Below are 19,001 nucleotides of genomic sequence, written 5' to 3'. Positions count from 1 at the left end.
ATCGGAATATTGCTTGCTGGTATATTTTAAAATGCATCCTGTGGTCATACTTAGCAGTTGTACATTTTGTGTTGCCGGCAAAACGTTGTTCTGTTCGTAATTTAATTTTTTACAACTTTAACAAAATGTCACAATCGCAATCCAATAACGATTCGCGTGTGCCCGATGAGGAGAGCGATTTGCTGCAAATCAAGCCACTGTAAGTGAACCCGCACAATGTTCTTAAAGTGCTTACGAATTGATTAACTTTTGCTCGCAGTGGAGCTGGCCAAGAAGTGGGACGCTCCTGCATCATGCTAGAGTTTAAAGGCAAGAAGATAATGCTTGATTGTGGCATACATCCGGGACTCACGGGCATGGATGCGCTGCCCTATGTGGATCTGATTGAAGCGGATGAAATTGATTTGCTTTTCATATCACAGTAAGACTACAAATTGCAGTGTATTCTTCATGACTTTTCTAAAACATGTTTTCCGCTTTTAAACTCTATTAGCTTTCACTTGGATCACTGTGGCGCCTTGCCATGGTTCCTCATGAAAACGAACTTTCGTGGCCGCTGCTTTATGACACACGCCACCAAAGCCATTTATCGCTGGATGCTCTCAGATTACATTAAAATCAGCAACATTTCCACCGAACAAATGCTTTACACCGAAGCCGATCTCGAGGCATCTATGGAGAAGATAGAAACGATCAATTTCCACGAGGAACGCGATGTGATGGGAGTGCGTTTCTGTGCCTACAATGCCGGTCATGTTCTGGGCGCAGCCATGTTTATGATTGAAATTGCCGGTATTAAGATTCTGTATACGGGCGATTTCTCACGCCAAGAGGATCGTCACTTGATGGCCGCAGAAGTACCGCCCAAAAAGCCGGACGTGTTAATCACCGAGTCCACATATGGCACACACATCCATGAGAAGCGCGAGGATCGCGAAAGTCGCTTCACATCGCTAGTGCAGAAGATTGTGATGCAGGGCGGTCGCTGTTTGATTCCCGTCTTTGCCTTGGGACGTGCACAGGAGCTTCTCCTTATACTGGACGAATTCTGGTCACAGAATCCCGATCTGCACGAGATACCAATTTACTATGCTTCATCGCTGGCCAAAAAGTGCATGGCCGTCTATCAAACCTACATCAATGCGATGAACGATCGCATTCGTCGTCAGATTGCTGTTAACAATCCTTTTGTATTTCGTCACATTTCCAATTTGAAGGGCATCGATCACTTCGATGACATTGGACCATGTGTAATCATGGCATCGCCGGGTATGATGCAGTCGGGTCTCTCGCGTGAACTCTTCGAGAGCTGGTGCACGGATCCCAAGAATGGCGTCATCATTGCCGGTTACTGTGTGGAGGGCACCCTGGCCAAGACCATTCTCTCTGAGCCTGAGGAGATTACCACACTGTCGGGACAGAAATTGCCGCTCAACATGTCTGTGGATTACATTTCATTCTCGGCACATACAGATTATCAGCAGACCAGCGAATTTATACGCATGTTGCGACCGAATCATGTGGTCCTTGTCCACGGCGAACAGAATGAGATGTCGCGTCTGAAGCTGGCGTTGCAGCGTGAATATGAAGCGGATGCCAGCACAGACATTAAGTTTTACAATCCGCGCAATACACATGCCGTTGATCTGTACTTCCGGGGCGAGAAGACGGCCAAAGTAATGGGGCATCTGGCGGCCAAAAAGCCCGAGGTAGGCAGCAAACTTTCGGGTGTGTTGGTGAGGCGTGATTTCAAGTATCATCTGCTGGCGCCATCGGATCTTGGCAGTAAGTATCTATAGTATTCAATTATTTTGTATTGACTGACTAACTCAGCACAAAAAAGAACTAGCTTTAGTTATGCAATAAGATTGGGGTATCTTAAAATAATAATCGAAAAACCAGGCTTTATGCTAAGACCCAAATCAAATCAGTCGCAGACCATTTGCAGCTCTTTAAGAAATCTTAACATTGTTTCCTGTGTTCCTCTCATTCTGCGTAGAATACACGGACATGAGCATGTCTGTGGTCACGCAGCGTCAATCGATTCCCTGGACCAGTTCGCTGGCCACACTGCAGCTGCTCCTAGATCGCATTGGGGCTGGTTGTGTGGAGATTGTCGAGCCCGAGCGCAAGCTGCGCGTCTTCAATTGTGTGGAGCTGACGGTGGAGCAGAAGATTATAATTATGGAATGGCAGGCGACGCATGTGAACGATGTTTATGCCGATGCTGTACTCGCTTGCCTCATGCAATCCGAGCTGGGTGGCACGAATATCAAGGGTGCCACCAAACAAACCAAGTCGGAGGAGACGCGTTTCCGCGAATGCCTCATCGAGACGCTGCAGGACACGTTTGGCGACAGCTGTGTGCCCAAAATGTTCAAAGGTGATCTGCTGCCGGTGAACGTAAGTGGCAAGCATGCGGAAATTAATCTGGAGACTTTGGTAAGTTTCTAAAAGTTTGCAACTATAAAAGTAATTACAACTTCCTCATATTCAACAGATTGTCAATTGTGCCGAGGATGAAGTGCTGCGTCAAATGCTGAATACCACAGTGCAGAAGTTGCACCAAACGCTGGTATCCGCTTATTAAAGCATATTCCAGACTACAAATTGAATCTATAGGAGTTCTTTATTGTTTAGTTTCCAATACAAATGTTCAAAATAATAATAATAATAATAATGCGACTTTAACGTGCTGTCCTAGTTTTGGCAATTTGCTCCTTCAGCACCAAAATGCTGGCACGTTGCTCTGGCGGCAGCTGTGCAATCTGATCGTCGGACAACTGCAGTACCTGCATAATGAGCGCTGCCTTTTCCTGATCCGATGCATCCGACGGCAGCACTCCATGAGCACCCAAACGGCTCTGCAGCTGCAATGCAGCAGATTGCTGTTGTTGTGTTACAGGCGGCACCTGTTGTGGTGGCGGCTGCTGCTGTTGCACCGGCTGTTGAACTGGTCCTGGTCCAGGTGGCATAGCGCCACGCAGACGTGGATCCATGGGACGTTGTCGTGGATCGCTTGGATACGGCATCGAAGCAGCTGGCGGTCCTTGCTGCTGCTGGGGTTGCATTTGAGCGCGTGTGCGCGGATCCATCAGCGGAGGCGGCACGGGATTGGGCATAGGGCCCGGCACCTGACGCATATCCTGATCCATATTGCGTGCTAGCATGCGAGGATCCATATTTACGGGTCCTGGGCCCGGCACCATGCGTAAATCGATGTCGTTTGAATGCATATTATTAAAGTTGGGACCACCAACGGGCATCTGCATCTGACCAGCTGCTTGTGGTGGCAACTGCTGTGGCTGCTGTTGCTGCTGCTGAGTTGGCTGTGGCGGCTGCTGCTGCGGATTCCCACCGAGCACAGGCGGCATTTGATTGGCTTTGAAGAGCATGCCCAGCGCCTGCTGCGGATCAACGATGCGCATCACAACCATTGCCTGGAGTAGCGCATAGGCCAACTGAGGATTCAGCATAAGCATTTGACGTGCCTCCGAAGGATTGCTAACTATGCACAGTTTCATTTGCTTCATCAACTCGTACATTTGCTCGGGCGGCAGAGAAGCAACCGTCTTGGTTATCAACTCAGGTGCTTCGTCGGGATCGCAGGGTTCGCCATAGGGATTCTCCACCTGCGGACCCTGCAGCAGCTGTTGCATCTCCATGCGTGACTTCTCTGTACAAGCATTATCCACACGCAAAGTGCGTCCGCCGATTTCGTAGCCATTGAGATTTCGCATAGCGCTGAGCGCTGTCTCCTGATCCTTGTACTCGCAGAAGCCAAAACCCTTTGGCTTGCCACTCTCCCGATCAAACACCAGTCTACCAAAAGAAATCTTTAATATCTCCTTGGAGAACCAACAATATCAAAAAACTTACTTAAGCGACAAAACCGGGCCGACTTCACTGAAAATTTCCTTCAGCTTCTCCTCGGTGGCCTCGTATGGTATGTTGCCCACAAATACTGAACGCATGGACTTGTCCATGATACTCTGTTCTTGAGCTTTATCCGCCATGATGCTTTTTAGTTTTCTGCAGCCAAGATTGTTAAATAAAACAATATAAACAATTTGCTTAAAAATCGTGCTGCGTCGCGATACGGCTAGTAAATTTCCCTGTAGCAAAACAGAGTTGTACTTGCATCTACAACAGTGTTGGTCAGTGCCAGAAGAAATTAGCATTAAAAGCATAGTATATTTTTTGATAATAGATTTTGTTGTGCATTGTTTTAAAAAAAAAATAATTTTTATTTTAAACTTACAAAGATGTTTTGGGTTATAATTCTTCTCAGAAATTTTTTGTAGATTACCATAAAAATACAAGTCATTCAGCGGACTTTTCCTTCTACCTGCAACCAAGATACATATATATTTAAATGTGGTGTGTTCTCGCATTTAAATGACTGCAGTTGCGGTCACACTATTCGTTTCACACGTTTTGCAACACTCTAACGCCTGGTGTTGTAATTTTTCATTTTGTCGCAAGGTGAAATCGAAAATGACGGTTTTTTAATAGTGAAAAGTGCACTAAAATCACCAAATTGATCATCAAATTGTAGCTAACAAGGGCGTTTCACTATTCTGCATAAATGCACATGGAAAATTCAAACGTAAATGCATGAAAAACGTAATTGAAAATTTTTACTTTGTGTGGTGTAGCAGCACACACACGCACCCGCACACACACATACACATGGAGATAAACGCAGCAATGGCCTCGCACTCGTCGCACTCGCATTCGCAGCATATATAAAAGCTCAGTCTCAGTTGTTGTATATTGGAAGAAGGAGCGCACAAAGCAGAAGACGAGAAGAAAGATTTCTGTGTCATTGAACGAGGCGATGAGGCGACGACGACCAGCAGCGGAGTAAAGCAAGAAGGCCAATAAAAAGGAGCATCAATAAAAATAAAAGAAAGAAAAACTACAAAGCCGAATGCAAATACACACATACATATATAAGAACAGCTGCAGGTGCATAACTCTTCCAAGGATACTAACTCTACTGCTCTCTCCCTATTTCACTTGCCCTTGTCTTCTGCTCGCACACACACACACACACACGTTACGATCGATACACGAACGCCGCCTGTGAATTGAGATTTTTTTATTGTATTGAACGCACATATCCGCAAATACAAATACAACGGCAATTGCAATTCATTTACAATTAGTGCTCATTAAACATTATTCTCAGTGTGCATAAGACTGTGTGTGCGTGTGTGTAGTCGACTCTCCTTGGAAAGAGAGACGTCCGAATGAAATACCAAGTGGAAATTACTCTGGAAATTGTGTCTACCTTTCATGTGCGTGTGTGTGTGAGTTTAATGCAACAAACAGAAGCGTATTCTGCGTGCGTGTGTGTATAGAAAATTAAAGCAACAACAACATCGCAGTCGACAGTCCTAGGCAAGATCACACACACATACACCCTACTGCAACTTCACTAGCAGCAGCGAAGGTATGTAAAAGAGAGAGAGAGGGAGAGAAGTCGGCAATCTGCTTGTCCCACATGAGTTGACTTGTTTAATTAATTTCAAGTCCACAAACACTAACTCATTATGCGTGAATATGTGTGAGTGTGTGTGTGCTTTGTTGTATGTTACGCACTTATGATTTGTACGACTTTTTCGACACTTTTCCTATGTGTTCCTGTGTTGAAGCAAGCTTTTCGCTCTAAGGAAAAATCAATAGCAACAGACATTGTAGACAATTTGCTACTGCTGCTATTTGTTTTTAGGTTTTTGTTGGTGCACAACCCTTATAGACAGTCACAAACGTGCCCACATACTACGGTATAGCAATATTTAGCAAATAAAAACACAAAAAAAAACGCAAAAAGATTATTCACTGTGAATGTGTGAGAGAAAAACGCAACGCAAAAAGGTTTCCAACGAACGGCATTGCCATTGCCTAAAAACAACAAAGCCGCAACTAGCAGAGATGAATATGAATATGTTTGCATGTGTGTGTGTCTTCTACATGTGTGTGCATGTGTATGTGTGCCTAAAGAGAGCGCGAGTAATCAATGAGCTCTCTCAGGAAGAACATAAGATATGTAATTGAAAGGAAGATCAGAGCTTTTTTTGTCTTTGAGTTTTGTATATATTTGCATTTTGTATTTGCAATCTATCTTCCGAATACTAAATTATATTTTCAATAACAGATTAGGTTTTAATTTATTTAGATAAATTTTAATCAAATGACTTATGATCAATATATTAGAATTAGCGACATAAAGGAGGTTTGTTTAGTAGAATTTTTAATTAGTGAATCTGAACGAATTATGCGATATTTTCATTTACAATGGTTACTTTTGGAAACATATTAGCATATTATATAAAATTATTGCAAATTAATAATAATGAAAAAGTTTCTAACAGGCGTATGCGTTTCGTCGTAAATTTGAAATGAAACCCACAACATGGTTGTTTTTTATGATCACACAGGGAAAATTCAATTTATTTGCATAAATAGTAATTTATTGATAATTTATATTTTTTGTTATATTAGTGTTTATTTATTAATAGTTACAACACAAATAGTTATGCATTAGATCTCTATATATGCACAAAGAAAATGTACTATGTGTGTATTACAAAGTTATAAATTAGTTGTATTTGTATTTGCTTTTGATGACCAGCTGTTTGCTTTGACAGCTGAAATAAATGGCACTTGAAGATTTATAGAGTTAAATAAAAAAAAAAAGAGAAAAATAGCGACAATCATAAGTTCGTGCACAATGTGCAATGAAATATAATTATAATTATCTGGCAAATTGATTATATTTCAAAACCCGTTGAAGTGATAGTATGAAGCTATCTATTTTACTCGGTTTTTTTTTGTATCCCATTCAAAAATCACAATCACTGATATTTAACAGTCGCAGTCTCAGTCACAGAAGTCAGAATCGCAGTCGCAGTCACAATATATTCTGTGATTCATCGCATCAATTATTGCTCATGCTCAGCAAAAATCAGCGAAAATAACTCGTCATTATCGTGATGTTGCCTTGTGCCGTGTGTTGCCCATCGTCGTCCTCGTCCGATGCACACAAAAAGCTGTTGTTGTTGTTGCCATTCCATTCCATTTGCACTTTACTACGAAGAGAGAGAAGCCTAAAGGCAGTTGAATGGACGAAGCTTTGCCCCCTCTCTTGTTGCCGTGCTTCCTTTTCTCACATATACACACACATACGCATACATCATATCCCAACTTATGTTTATTTGTTGTTTCTGATTTGCAGCCAACACTTGCCGCACTTGTCCTTTGTTTAGCCATTTTTCCCCATTTGCTGCCACTCTTAACTTGGCTTTTGGCTTGTTGTATGTTGCGCTCTCGGGTTGTTTCAGTTAAAAAAGCTTTTGCTCAAGCACGTTTCCCACAGATTACACGATGGTTGCCACAACGATCTGGACTTGGAGCTGCAAAACATTCTTTGCCTCCATATCAGTTGTGTGTGGATATCGTTTGTGAGCTTATCAAATTGCACTTGGCTTAATCATAAATATGTGTATGAAATGAATGGCATTCCGTTTATGCTTTTTCTTGTTTTTGTTTTGCAGGATTGAGGAAAAATGGCCGCCACACGAACAACTGCAATAACAGCTCGAAAAGTCACAGTTTTATGACTCTAAAGTGAGATTCACAGAGTGAGTGAGAGAGTGAGAGCGAGCGAGAGAGAGGAAGCAAGTCAAGTCAAGCTTGAGAGCGTAGTTCGTTGGCCCCTTGCAGAGTAAGCAAAGCAAGCAGCATCATCATCATCATGGTGGACAACAGCGTGCAGTGTCCCGTGTGCACTTTGTACCTGCATGCGGGCATGAATCTCTCGGATCATTTGGAGACACATCCCAAGGAGCAGGTGATCAAGGCATTAGTGCAAATGACAATCGTTGGCAACAGCCCAATGGGCAGCACTCTGGCAGCGGCAGCTGCACTCGCCACTGCCGGCAGTGGTGGCAGCAGCAGCAGCAACACCAGTCAGCAGCAGCAGCAGACTGCGGTGGCATCGTCAGACGGTTCCGCCTCCTCGGCAGCGCTCGATGCTGATGTGAAACCAGCTGTGGCACCAATAGCAGCAGCTCCAGTGCCACCAACAGCTGTAGTAGCAGTAGCACCAACAACAACAGCACCTGCATTGCAATCTGCGACAGCAGCATCAACAGCATTAAAATCAACAGCACCGAAAACTGCGTCATTGCTGGCAAATGCAATGGCCAGTAGCAGCAGTAGCAACGGCTCCTCTAGCAGCAACAGTAACAATAACAAATTGAGCAATCCACCGATTAAGGCAGTCAAAAGCGCGCCACCCTCGACTGAGGCGTCAGCCACCACATCCAGCAACACACCCACCATAAACAGCGTGGCCGCTGCCTATCCGCCATCGTTGACTTCTGATTATCGCTACGATCAGCAACATCAGCAGCAGCAACCACAACAACAACAGCCCCAACAGCAGCAACATCAACAGACGACGCCAACAGCAACACTTCATGGGTTTCCACGTGGTGCAACCACAATGTTGGTGATACCGCAGGCTGCAGCACAGCACCAGCATCACTTCCTGGCCACGCAGCCCGCACATTTTGCCCATCAGCAGCAGCAACAGCAGTCACCTATGAAGTACACGTATGCAACCACCACGCTGCCGCCTCCCCCACCACCGCTACAGGTGAGTGTCCACTCAATTTCAAAGTGTATTCAAGTGTAATTTATATCATTTGAATTTGATTTGCAGCTTTTTGCCCAGCAGCCGACGACGTCACAGTCGCATCAGAAGCCACCGCCCGCTCATGGCGCCGCCATCAGTCAAATTCGATCTCAGCACAACCAAAACAAGCAACAACAACAACTCCAGCAGCATCAACAGCAACCGCAGCAGCAGCAACAGCAACATATAAGCGTACAACATAATGTAAACCTAGCACCACCGAGTGGGAAGCACAGCAAAACCCACACGGAGATCTTTCTGAATCCTCCGCCACCACCACCGCCACAGTCCGCAACGATGCCGACTTCATCGTCGAGCTCCTGCGCATCCTCCAGACTGCAACATCCACAACAGCATCAACATCAACACCAGCAATCACTTCAAATTGGGAATAGCAGTATTGTTGCAATCAACTGCTCCAGCGTCGCGTCGAACCTAATGCCAACATCGTCCAGTGGACGAGCCAGCAGTCGCCAATCGACCAATTCGCCATTTGGTGCACTGCTTAATGCAGCCGCGCAAGCTGCCAGCTCATCGCCCGCCTCCTCCAGCGCTTCGGTGCTGCGTTACGCTGAATCGCCGGTTGCTCACTATTTGGAACGAGAGAATGGTGATTTTATTGTGCAGGAGACGCCCAAACACATTGTCGAATGTGTCGAGAAAGATGACGGCGAGTTTTCAGTGATAGAGAGGATCTATCAGTCGCCACCCAGCGTCTTGCACATACACGATGATGATGAAGAAGAGGAGGATCAGAGGTAAGATCTCGAATGTCGGATTTAAATTGTATTTAATACTAAAAATGCATTTTCCATACAGCTGGGCAAACAGCGAAGATGAAGATGTCAAGGTGGCGCATAATCATGTCGAGGATGGCGACGATGAACGTGAGGACAGTCGCAGCCGAGTTGGTGGCATTAAATCGACAACGAGAAAGTCACGCAAAACAAAAGCCGGCAACAGAATCCACAAACGTGCGTCTAAACATCAGTTGGCTGCCGAAGAGGAGGAAGAGTTCATGAGCGTCGGCAGCAGTGAGAACGAAGAGCTGGAGGAGGACGATCAGCAGCATCATCATCACCACCATCATCAGCAATCGCCATCTTCAGCTGCTGCGCAGGTGGCTTTATCTTCGCCTCCGCAGCTTTGCACGGCCCCATCGACTAGCAGCGGAACCTCTTCAGGGTCCTCCGGCATTGTCAATTCTACATCCAGCGGCACTGTAAAGTCCAAAAAGAATCGTGTTACTGTGCTAAGCGATGTGCCTCTCAATATGAACGAATATTTGGATCTAGTAGGCAATATTGTGGCTTCAAGTCGCATCGGTGCCTCGCGTCCATTTGTCGCTGTTGCGCCCCTCCCGCTGGTCAAGGTGGAAAAGGAGGAGCCGCTGGATGAGTACGACAGTGTTCCGAGTGAGATACAAGCGATGGAACAGAAGCCCAGCTTGGAAAATGCCGCTGGCAGCAGTAGCAGCAGCAACAGCAGTAGCAACAATGGACACGGCACCACCAGCGTCATACGCATGGCGAGCACAAGCACCAGCAGCAGTAGTAGCAATGTTCCGGCCGATGATCTCACACAGCCGCCGCCAATGAAAGTTGAGGTGGAGCCAACGATGCTGTTGCCGCAACGTTTCTCGGCACCGGCACAGCAGCGTGGTCCCAAAAAGTTAGTCATCAAACCAAAGGCCACAACAACGGCAACGGCGACCACAACGTTGGCGGCAGCAGCGACGGCTACAGCGACGAAAAAAGACTGATAACAATAACGCTGCCGGCAGCAGCAGCAGCAGCAGCAGAAGTAGCAACTGCGTCGAATCTCTCAGCATATCAAAAACATCGGCAGAATTGGTACAGATCAAAAGCGAGACTGTGGAACAACCATCTACATCGAGTGGTGGCAGCATCTTAGAGAAGCATCTGACCACCAGCTATAGTGGGCAACAATCACGCAAACACTCCGCAGTCAACGATGACGATGCACGCGTCCTTCTCGAGTTTGCCAACTCAAAACAGTTGCCCTTGGCGAGTGTCACCAATCCCACCACATTTGTGGTGAATGCAGCAAGCTTTGCGTCGGCCGGATCTGTGTTTGCCAGCAACACGCAGCAGTCGCAGCAGAAGCCCGGTGAAGAATATATACTGCCTGATGACAACAAAGTGGAAGTGGATGAAATTGTGATATCCTCCTCGTCTTCCTTTGCCTCCTCCACTCAACAGCAGCAGCAACAACAACATCAACAGCATCACCAGCAACCGCATCATCAACACGCAGCTGCGACAGTGCAGGCAGCGCATTCGACATTGCAGCAGACACAGCCGCCAAATTTTAATGATTTCAACTTTTTGTACCACCAAAATGCAACACCAACAACGGCAGCTTCCTCCAGCTTTGTACCCTTTGGTCTGCAGCAACAGCAACATCAGCAGCCACCACATGGCTCCAGTGATGCGACCAATGCAGCAACGCTCGCCTCATCCTCCAGTAACTCATCAGCAATGGATCACGACTCGTCCATGAATGCATCGTTCCGCGTGGCCAAAACACAATCATCGCTAAATGGCTGGTATCAACCACAGCAGCAACATCAACAGGCGCATCATCATAATCACCAGCAGCAGCAACAACAGCAGCAACCACAGCCAACAACATCTCAGAATGTGGAGCAGTCAAGCAATTTTATTGCTGCTTTGGCGGCTGTCGATTGTTGCAGTGTGGCGATGGACAGTGATGCGAGCGATGCAAAGTATTTGGATCTGGATACATGTAAGCGGGAACAGTTAAGCAATAGCAACAGTCACTTGCCCTCTGCCTCAGCATCCACATCGACAACATCGTCTTCATTTGCGGCTGCTGCCACAGAGAGCAGCCTTGTTGGTGGCTTGGGTTTGAATATACGCACGGATGAGAAGATGCCTGCGAAAGGAGAAATTTCCGAGCAGGAGAGCAATTGCGACATTGAGAACTCTTGGAGTCAATCGGTGAGTCTGCTGCGACCAATAATTTTATGTCAAGTAATAATGGAGACAATTGCTTACAGATGTATGGCGACATATCACAGCGGTACTTTAGAAGCCAATTTGCGGATGGTTACAATCAACAGCTGACCGATTGGCGTCAGGACTATTATAATGCACAGGATCCCAGTGGCCAACAGCAGCAGCGTGAACACAAAAGGCAAGTATCATGCACTTTTAAATATAATTTTGTAGTTGCTAACAATGTTGTTGCAGATTTGATTTTAATGCGGTGGCATCCGAGTATGCGCAGCCGGATGAGCTGGACGCTTCCTCGAGCTCGGCACGCAGTAATCAATTGCTGGATGCACAGCCCACTACCTCGACGTCATCATCGGCTATGCTGGCTGGTCCACCAATAGCTTCGACATCGAGAGCTGCCGCCGAGGCAGAGGCAGTTGCAGCCGCCCTGCAGCGGAAGGGTCAACGTCGCAAGATCTACAGATGTCCACACTGTGTGGCAATCTTCGAGAAGCTCAAGGAACGCAACGCCCATATGATTGGAGAGCATAACTATGTCCGGCAGAACCGTCGACTCATCTGCACTCAGGCCATGGTCAATGGTGCTATGCTGGCACAGCCCCAGGCTGAACACCAAGAGCAAGCCCAGCAGCAGCAACTGTTGCTGCAGCCAGGTGGCAGCGATGCTCTTCACGAAGATTCTAAGGATGGTATTGTAAAGATTAAGCAGGAGCACTGTCAGGACAAACCAGATTCAACTGACCAGCAGATGCTTGATCAATTGGAAATGCCCGATGTTAAAGATGCCGGTCTATTAGGTGTTAATAGTGAGAACGCTCGCGATGCGGACGTAAAGCCTTCCACGACCGTAACGGATCTGAAGCCGACCATGCCACCGCTGAGTATGACAACACCAGCTGCCAAATTGGCAGCTATTTATCGCATGCTTATTTCCTACAATGAGTCGAAGCTTGGCCAGGACCATCATAACCTCAGCGAGCTGGAACAAAAGGCCATGGAGAAATCCATATTTCTATGCTACGTGTGCCGCACCGACTTCCCCTCGGTGAAGCTGTACGATGCCCACTTAACTGAGCATCCCGCCGAATGCTTTACGTGTGGGAAAAAATTCTATCGTTGGAAGAATTTCTCATTGCATCTGAAGCGTCATCTTGGCTGGAAGGAATTCGGTTGCTATGTCTGCGATAAGAAATTTGTGGTGCGCAGTGCTCTTGTGGAGCATATGCGCATGCATACCGGCCAAACTCCCTTGAAGTGCAAAATATGCGGTAAGTTTCTAATTAAGATTTCTTAACTGAACTTTTGATTTAATGTATTGTGTTTAAATGCAGGCAAAAAAGTTCAAACGTTATTCCAACTTGACTCAACATCGAAAGCGTCATACCAAAATGACAGTAAGGAAAAAGGAATATGTGTGTCATTGTGGCGAGGTCTTGCCATCAAAGGCACGCTTCTTGTGGCATAAAGAAACGCACGACTTGAAACCAAAATGCTGTCCGTATTGCTGTGATCGTTTTGTGCACGCCAATTCATTGCGTCGTCACATTCGGCTAGCTCATTCGGACAAATTTGATTATGCTGAGCCCATGGAATGCCCCATGTGCAAACAAATATTTGCGAAAACGTCCATTAAGGCACACATGGCAACGCACTCAACGGATCCACAATACGATTGCGCCATCTGCAACAAGAGCTTCTCCACCAAATGGAATCTCAAGATACATTCGTGGGTGCACGCCAATCGCACTGCCAAGCCGTTCAAGTGCGAGCACTGCCCCAAAGCCTTTGTACGCGAACTGGACTTTAAAAATCACATGAATGCGCACAAACAGATTAAGCCCTACACATGTGAGTATTGTGGTTGTAAGTTCATACGGAAATACAATTATATGAGGCATCGGCGAGAGCATCATGGCAACAAGAAGTTCACCTGCGATCAGTGCGATAAGACTTTCCATAGGCACTACTATTTGATAGAGCATCGACGAATTCACACGGGTGAGCGTCCTTTCCATTGCACCATCTGCGGTAAAAGCTCTACAACGAAGACCAATCACAATAAGCATCTGAAGATACATCATTCGCGAGATCCCTTTACCGTGGAGGTCTAAGAGAATCGGTGGAAAGGCGGATGGACTAATCATACTAAAGTTTAATACATTAATTAGCTAGCTATTCATGGCTCTTCTCAGTGTGTGTAATGTGTGTCTGTGGTTATATAAAACGAAACAAAACAAACTAGTATTACTTATCGAACTATTATATAATTATATATATAAAAAAAAATGCAAAAATATATATGTATACTTACATATGCGAATGCCAATTCTTGATAAACAAAAAAAAAAAAAAAACGAAAAACATTATAATAATAATAATATTAACATTTTACTAATCGAACATTTTGGATGTGGTTTAAGAGACTTAGCTAAATGTGAAAGTGTTTACCCTGTTTTCCTCTAGATAACCCCACACACACTACACTCTTCACTCGATTCACAACATAAATACTTTGCTTTAAACACAAAACTACAACAAAACACGAATCGCAAAATTGATGTAATTTCTTTTTAATTATGAAACATACATTAACTTAGTGAAATGGTATGCCTAGTTCAGTGCAATATAATTCATCATCATTTAATTTTATGCTGTAATCTTAAGCATCTCAATATTAGTTTTGGTGACCATTAATTTTATTGATTTATGTCTATATTTACTTTATATAGTGTCAACTCTTATATGTTAGAGGACAACACAAATCTAGTTAATTTAAGTTAGCTGCAATTGGTTTAAATATAATTATTATATTCAAATTACTATCTTTGAGTTTTCGAAACTTGAGCACATTCTAAACCACCAAGCAAATACACATACACACACACATATATACGTAACGATAACAATAACAGTAACAACAACAAGATGAAGAAATATTGTGAATTGTTATACTGTCAATTTGTATTTTGCAATCAAGGAGACAAAACACTCTGCCAGCGATCGAACGTACACGAACACAACTGTCATATTGAATTAACATAAAGCTAAAACTAAACGTAAAACATAAAAAGTAAACCATTTCGATGTATGTAGTATATATATATATTTGATTTGTAGTAGTTGCAACTTCTCTAGGCTATTTTCAATAATTGTTTTCGATGGTTTCGATTAAGAAGCGATTAGTTAAAATTTCTAGTTTTTAAGCAAACACAACACAGCATAAGCATGAGAATTAAATTAAATAATTCATTACACGATAATATGGAAAACAAAAACAAATGAAAAACAAAACATGAAAAACAAAAAAAAAAAAAATACAAAACCACTTTCAAATATTTACAACTTACATACAAATTTCAACGAGAATTAATGAAACAACAAACAAAATAAAACAAAACCCATTTTGTGGAAGAAATAAATGCAATTTATGGATAATTACCAGATGTTTTATTATATATTTTGAAAGAAACAGAAAAAACTGAAATATAGCAGCTAATATTGAAAAGGAAACTGAATGTCGTGTATAATCTTCAAATTCTGAATCATATTTAAATTGAGTTAACACAAGAACTTAAAATTGAAATACATATTCAAGTATGTAAAAAAAAAAAAATTAAAATTAAATAATTTGAAATTCATTTGAATACTTCAAGCTCCAACGAATTAGGCGTGATAATGTAGAACTACTTCAATAAGAACATTTTACTGTCAATTAATGGCTTATAGAGTAAATTTGATGTGTACTCATCCTCAAAGATATCGACCTCAAGAAGCTGAAATTCTTTTTTGGAGACAAACATAGATTCTTCGCTAGAGTCATCATTGCTGTTATCGTGGTAATTAGGTGGGTAGTGGACCCGAACGAAGACCTCGGGATATTTGCAGAGACAAGTTTGAAGTGAATGGCGCACGGCGGTCTCGTTGAAATTCGTATTAATTCGGATGCCGTGCAAATTTACGCGGAAGGTGCGACGCGGAAACATAAATAGCTCTTTCGGGATAGATTTGAGATCAGTGAATGGTACCATTTCGGTGTCATGGAAATCAATATAAAAAACTGTTGCCTGCTGCGAGGATTGATGTAGTTCTTTGATAATGGCACGATACCATTCGTTGTCCTGAGTATAGCGTGCTAGGCATACAGCATCCAAAACCACAGGATACAGTCGTTTGGCTCTCTTGATTAATGCGCTTGTCTCCTGGGTCAACCCAATGTCGTGCTTCGTAAACTCGGATAACTTAGGGGATATCTGCAATTCTGTGGCTGATAGTACCTTATCGATGCTGCATTTAAAGTGTATGACGCCTCGTGGCAAATTGGGTGCCTTCACGCCGCCGACATCAGTGTGATAAGAACGCTCCGTAGAAGTGTCCATTGGTGAGAAATGGGAGGTATCCAGCCGATCCTGTCACAAATGCGATTAAATGTGGTAAATGTGACTGAATATAACTTAATACATACCTTGTTACGCAATTGAATGCGACGTCGAACCTGATCTATGGCTGATCTATGTGATGATGACGAATATCTGGCTGAATCTGGCTCAGGACTCGTAGAGATAGGGAGAACTTTCTTTTCGATAAGCGGAATGCCATCATCATTGTTCTCAGTATAGTCATCTGAGAAACCATTGACGGACTTTTGTTCGCAATTGATGCTCATTTGCAATTGTTGTAGCGCTTCTTCTTTGCAATCGAAATCCTCATCGCATTCAAAATGTTGCATCTGTTGGTTTTGCATTGTGTATTTCTTCTTCGCTGGAGGCGGTTGTACAGTCGTATTGTTGTTCACTTCACCCAATTGTTGTAGCTCATCGAACATTTTGAAACTCTCGAGCATTTTGGGACGAGGCAGTGCAACTTCTTGCTTATCATGTGATGTTTTACGCAAGACCCAGCCATTCGATACCATCATGGTGACAACATCTTCGTTGTCCACCTTGACTTGACACAGTGGCAATCCATTTGGCGCTTTAGATTCCATAACGCGAATACTGCACAATTTCATAACTACAGCATTGTGCAGCACATCCATTGTATTTAGATCATACTTATGCTCTTTGGGTCGCATACCATCGAGGGCAATGCGAAAGCACATAGCATTCAAATGCGGAAACGGTGCAAAGGGAATCATATCTGCAGGCAGCGTTTTCTCCACATTCCCATAGTCCACATAGTAGACACGATACTCGCCCTTTGAGCTGATCTTGCTCTGCACAATGCCGCGATAGAATTTCTGGTCCAAATGATACCTGACCACCACCGGTTGTCCCACCACATAAGTACCTGGCACTTGGTTCTGGAACTCAAGACTGAAGTGTACCGCTAGCAACTCGCACATATGCTTATTAAATGGCTTATCAGTACTCAGACTCAGATAGATCTCACATTGGTAATTGACGTACGTGGGCAGCGCCGTAAAGATACTTTTCTTGCAATCACGCGGCGTTCGCCATGCCAAAGGCGCTTCATTGCAACCTGTGGTGGGTGTCTTATCATTGAAATTTTCCAACAGTTGAAGTGGAGGCATTTCATCACTGTAGTCGAAAGATTGATCCGGAAGTGTTCCAAACATTACAGGTGTCACAGCTATAGAGAAATAGATTAGTTTTAAATTAAATAAATAATGCCCAATCAAGGACACTTTACCATTTAGTCTGTCCACTTTTTCCAGGTCCACCAAGACCTCGTCATCGTCAAAGTTATTTGTATCCATCATTGTTATTGTGTTTAGTGAAGCAAAGTGTTCTGGCAGATCGTAATGTTTGTTGCCATCCTTAACGGCCCATCCGTTCTTGACCAGTTCTTCATTAATGCTAACGAATGTAGTGCGCTCTGGAGAAAAGGGACCAGAGATCACGATGAATGAACCCCATAAATTGACATTCGCACAGTCGCCATCACGGCCATGGCCTGTCACATACAGCAAATCATATGCGACCAACTGGGCCTTAAAGAATTGAATCGCCTTTGGTGACCAAGCCCCATCCTTTGCACTAATGCCGTACAGTTGGCAACGCAATGCGCCGTTTGCGATAAGCGCCATAGCATCATCAATTGGCAATAAGCTGGAGGCAGGTACCATTTCGACCAGTTCGCCAATATCGCACAGTTGAACATTGTATTTATCCTCGACATCGGTTTCATCGGCCACGCTGATAATTTTACCACGATGCCAGAATACATTCATGTCCGCCTTGGCCTTAACCCAGATGTAACACATGTTGCCTGGCTCCCAGTCAGTTTGAAGCGAGTGCCCTTCCGTCTCATTCATGGCAACGGCTGCATTCTGTACGGACTTTTTCAACTCGGCTAAGCCGATCATAAATTGCTTCAAGTTGACGTAGAATTCACTGGGACTTACAACGTGAAGCACCTCAATTTCGCTACGTTGAATTGTTGGTGCCAGCTTGTCATCAGGCTTAGGTTGCTCCACATCTTTAAACTCTTTCTTGGTCAACTCTATCAATTTGCGTGTATCCGCATCGATAGGCGGTTGATTGACAACCGTCAGTTCTCTAACCTTACTACTTTCGCCATTAGACAAACAATGCCCTTGTGCCACCAGCAATGCAGCCACATTCGTGTTGTCGCGGCCAGAGCATGTGAACTGCAACGCAACATGAGCTACATTGTCACGCACAGAGATCACTTCCATAATCAGCTTAGGATTGGAAGTCAGCTGTTTAAATGCGTCGATTCCTGCCTTTGTCCAAGCATAACTATGTTTCTGGAGTGGTTCGACATCGGCCAGGCAACATTTGATGGCAAACTCAGGATGCCAGAGCTCTTTCGGCAGCATAAGCAGCATATCCCAGTATAGCTTCTGTTTTATACCGCTGTCCACAAAACGAACCACGACATAACCTGCAATGCAAATATTATGTTAGATACTACTTGATTGCGAAGCAAGTCTTTACTCACCATCCGGCAGCATTTCCTCGATGCGAGCACGATGCCATTGACCTTCCCACTGCAGAACGCAAGCCATATGCAATCTACCCATATAGATGGGCTCCAGATTGGCGAGACTCATGCCATTCATGACATGCTGAAGCTCGGTTTGTTTGGCTTCGTATTTTTCTCCATCTTTGTGCCACATTACATGAAAATCCTGGGGATGTTGCACATGGAGTATCTGCACCATCACCATGTTTCCAACATGTGGTTCATGTGCTTCCAATTTCTGTGATGCTTGTGCGACCTGCTGCTGTGGATTGGGCAGCTGAGCGTGCGTGTAACCACTCTTTGAGTGTGCCAGGCCTGTGTATAAAAAAAGCTTCGCGTACCGA

General features: G+C 44.3%; 4 protein-coding genes across 4 annotated transcripts; 2 read left to right on the top strand and 2 right to left on the bottom strand.

The window, feature by feature from the left end:
* The first annotated feature begins 38 nt into the window (after positions 1–38).
* Positions 39–2,685, top strand: LOC133839606 (cleavage and polyadenylation specificity factor 73). Its single transcript, XM_062271226.1, has 5 exons — positions 39–199; positions 260–421; positions 494–1,785; positions 2,000–2,442; positions 2,501–2,685. Exons 1-5 carry the CDS (start codon positions 126–128, stop codon positions 2,588–2,590), a joined length of 2,061 nt encoding a protein of 686 aa, XP_062127210.1. The 5' UTR covers positions 39–125; the 3' UTR covers positions 2,591–2,685.
* LOC133839609 (cleavage stimulation factor subunit 2 tau variant) lies at positions 2,611–4,134 on the bottom strand. Its single transcript, XM_062271229.1, has 2 exons — positions 3,880–4,134; positions 2,611–3,822 (listed from the first exon to the last, which is right to left on the bottom strand). Exons 1-2 carry the CDS (start codon positions 4,014–4,016, stop codon positions 2,688–2,690), a joined length of 1,272 nt encoding a protein of 423 aa, XP_062127213.1. The 5' UTR covers positions 4,017–4,134; the 3' UTR covers positions 2,611–2,687.
* A 288-nt stretch (positions 4,135–4,422) lies between these two features.
* Positions 4,423–14,093, top strand: LOC133839604 (uncharacterized). Its single transcript, XM_062271223.1, has 8 exons — positions 4,423–5,458; positions 7,563–8,668; positions 8,735–9,465; positions 9,527–10,426; positions 10,494–11,691; positions 11,751–11,887; positions 11,944–12,978; positions 13,043–14,093. The coding sequence occupies exons 2-8, from the start codon at positions 7,763–7,765 to the stop codon at positions 13,818–13,820; spliced, it is 5,685 nt and encodes a 1,894-aa protein (XP_062127207.1). The 5' UTR covers positions 4,423–5,458; positions 7,563–7,762; the 3' UTR covers positions 13,821–14,093.
* Positions 14,094–14,399: 306 nt separating this feature from the next.
* LOC133839597 (RING finger protein 17-like) lies at positions 14,400–19,001 on the bottom strand. Its single transcript, XM_062271215.1, has 4 exons — positions 18,634–19,001; positions 17,359–18,576; positions 16,172–17,298; positions 14,400–16,115 (listed from the first exon to the last, which is right to left on the bottom strand). Exons 1-4 carry the CDS (start codon positions 18,860–18,862, stop codon positions 15,393–15,395), a joined length of 3,297 nt encoding a protein of 1,098 aa, XP_062127199.1. The 5' UTR covers positions 18,863–19,001; the 3' UTR covers positions 14,400–15,392.

This window comes from Drosophila sulfurigaster, chromosome 2R (assembly GCF_023558435.1).
Source record: "Drosophila sulfurigaster albostrigata strain 15112-1811.04 chromosome 2R, ASM2355843v2, whole genome shotgun sequence".
In the NCBI taxonomy this organism is placed as follows: domain Eukaryota; kingdom Metazoa; phylum Arthropoda; class Insecta; order Diptera; family Drosophilidae; genus Drosophila; species Drosophila sulfurigaster.
The sequence above is the reverse complement of the archived record's forward strand: the minus strand, read 5'-3'. Positions and strand labels throughout refer to the sequence as shown.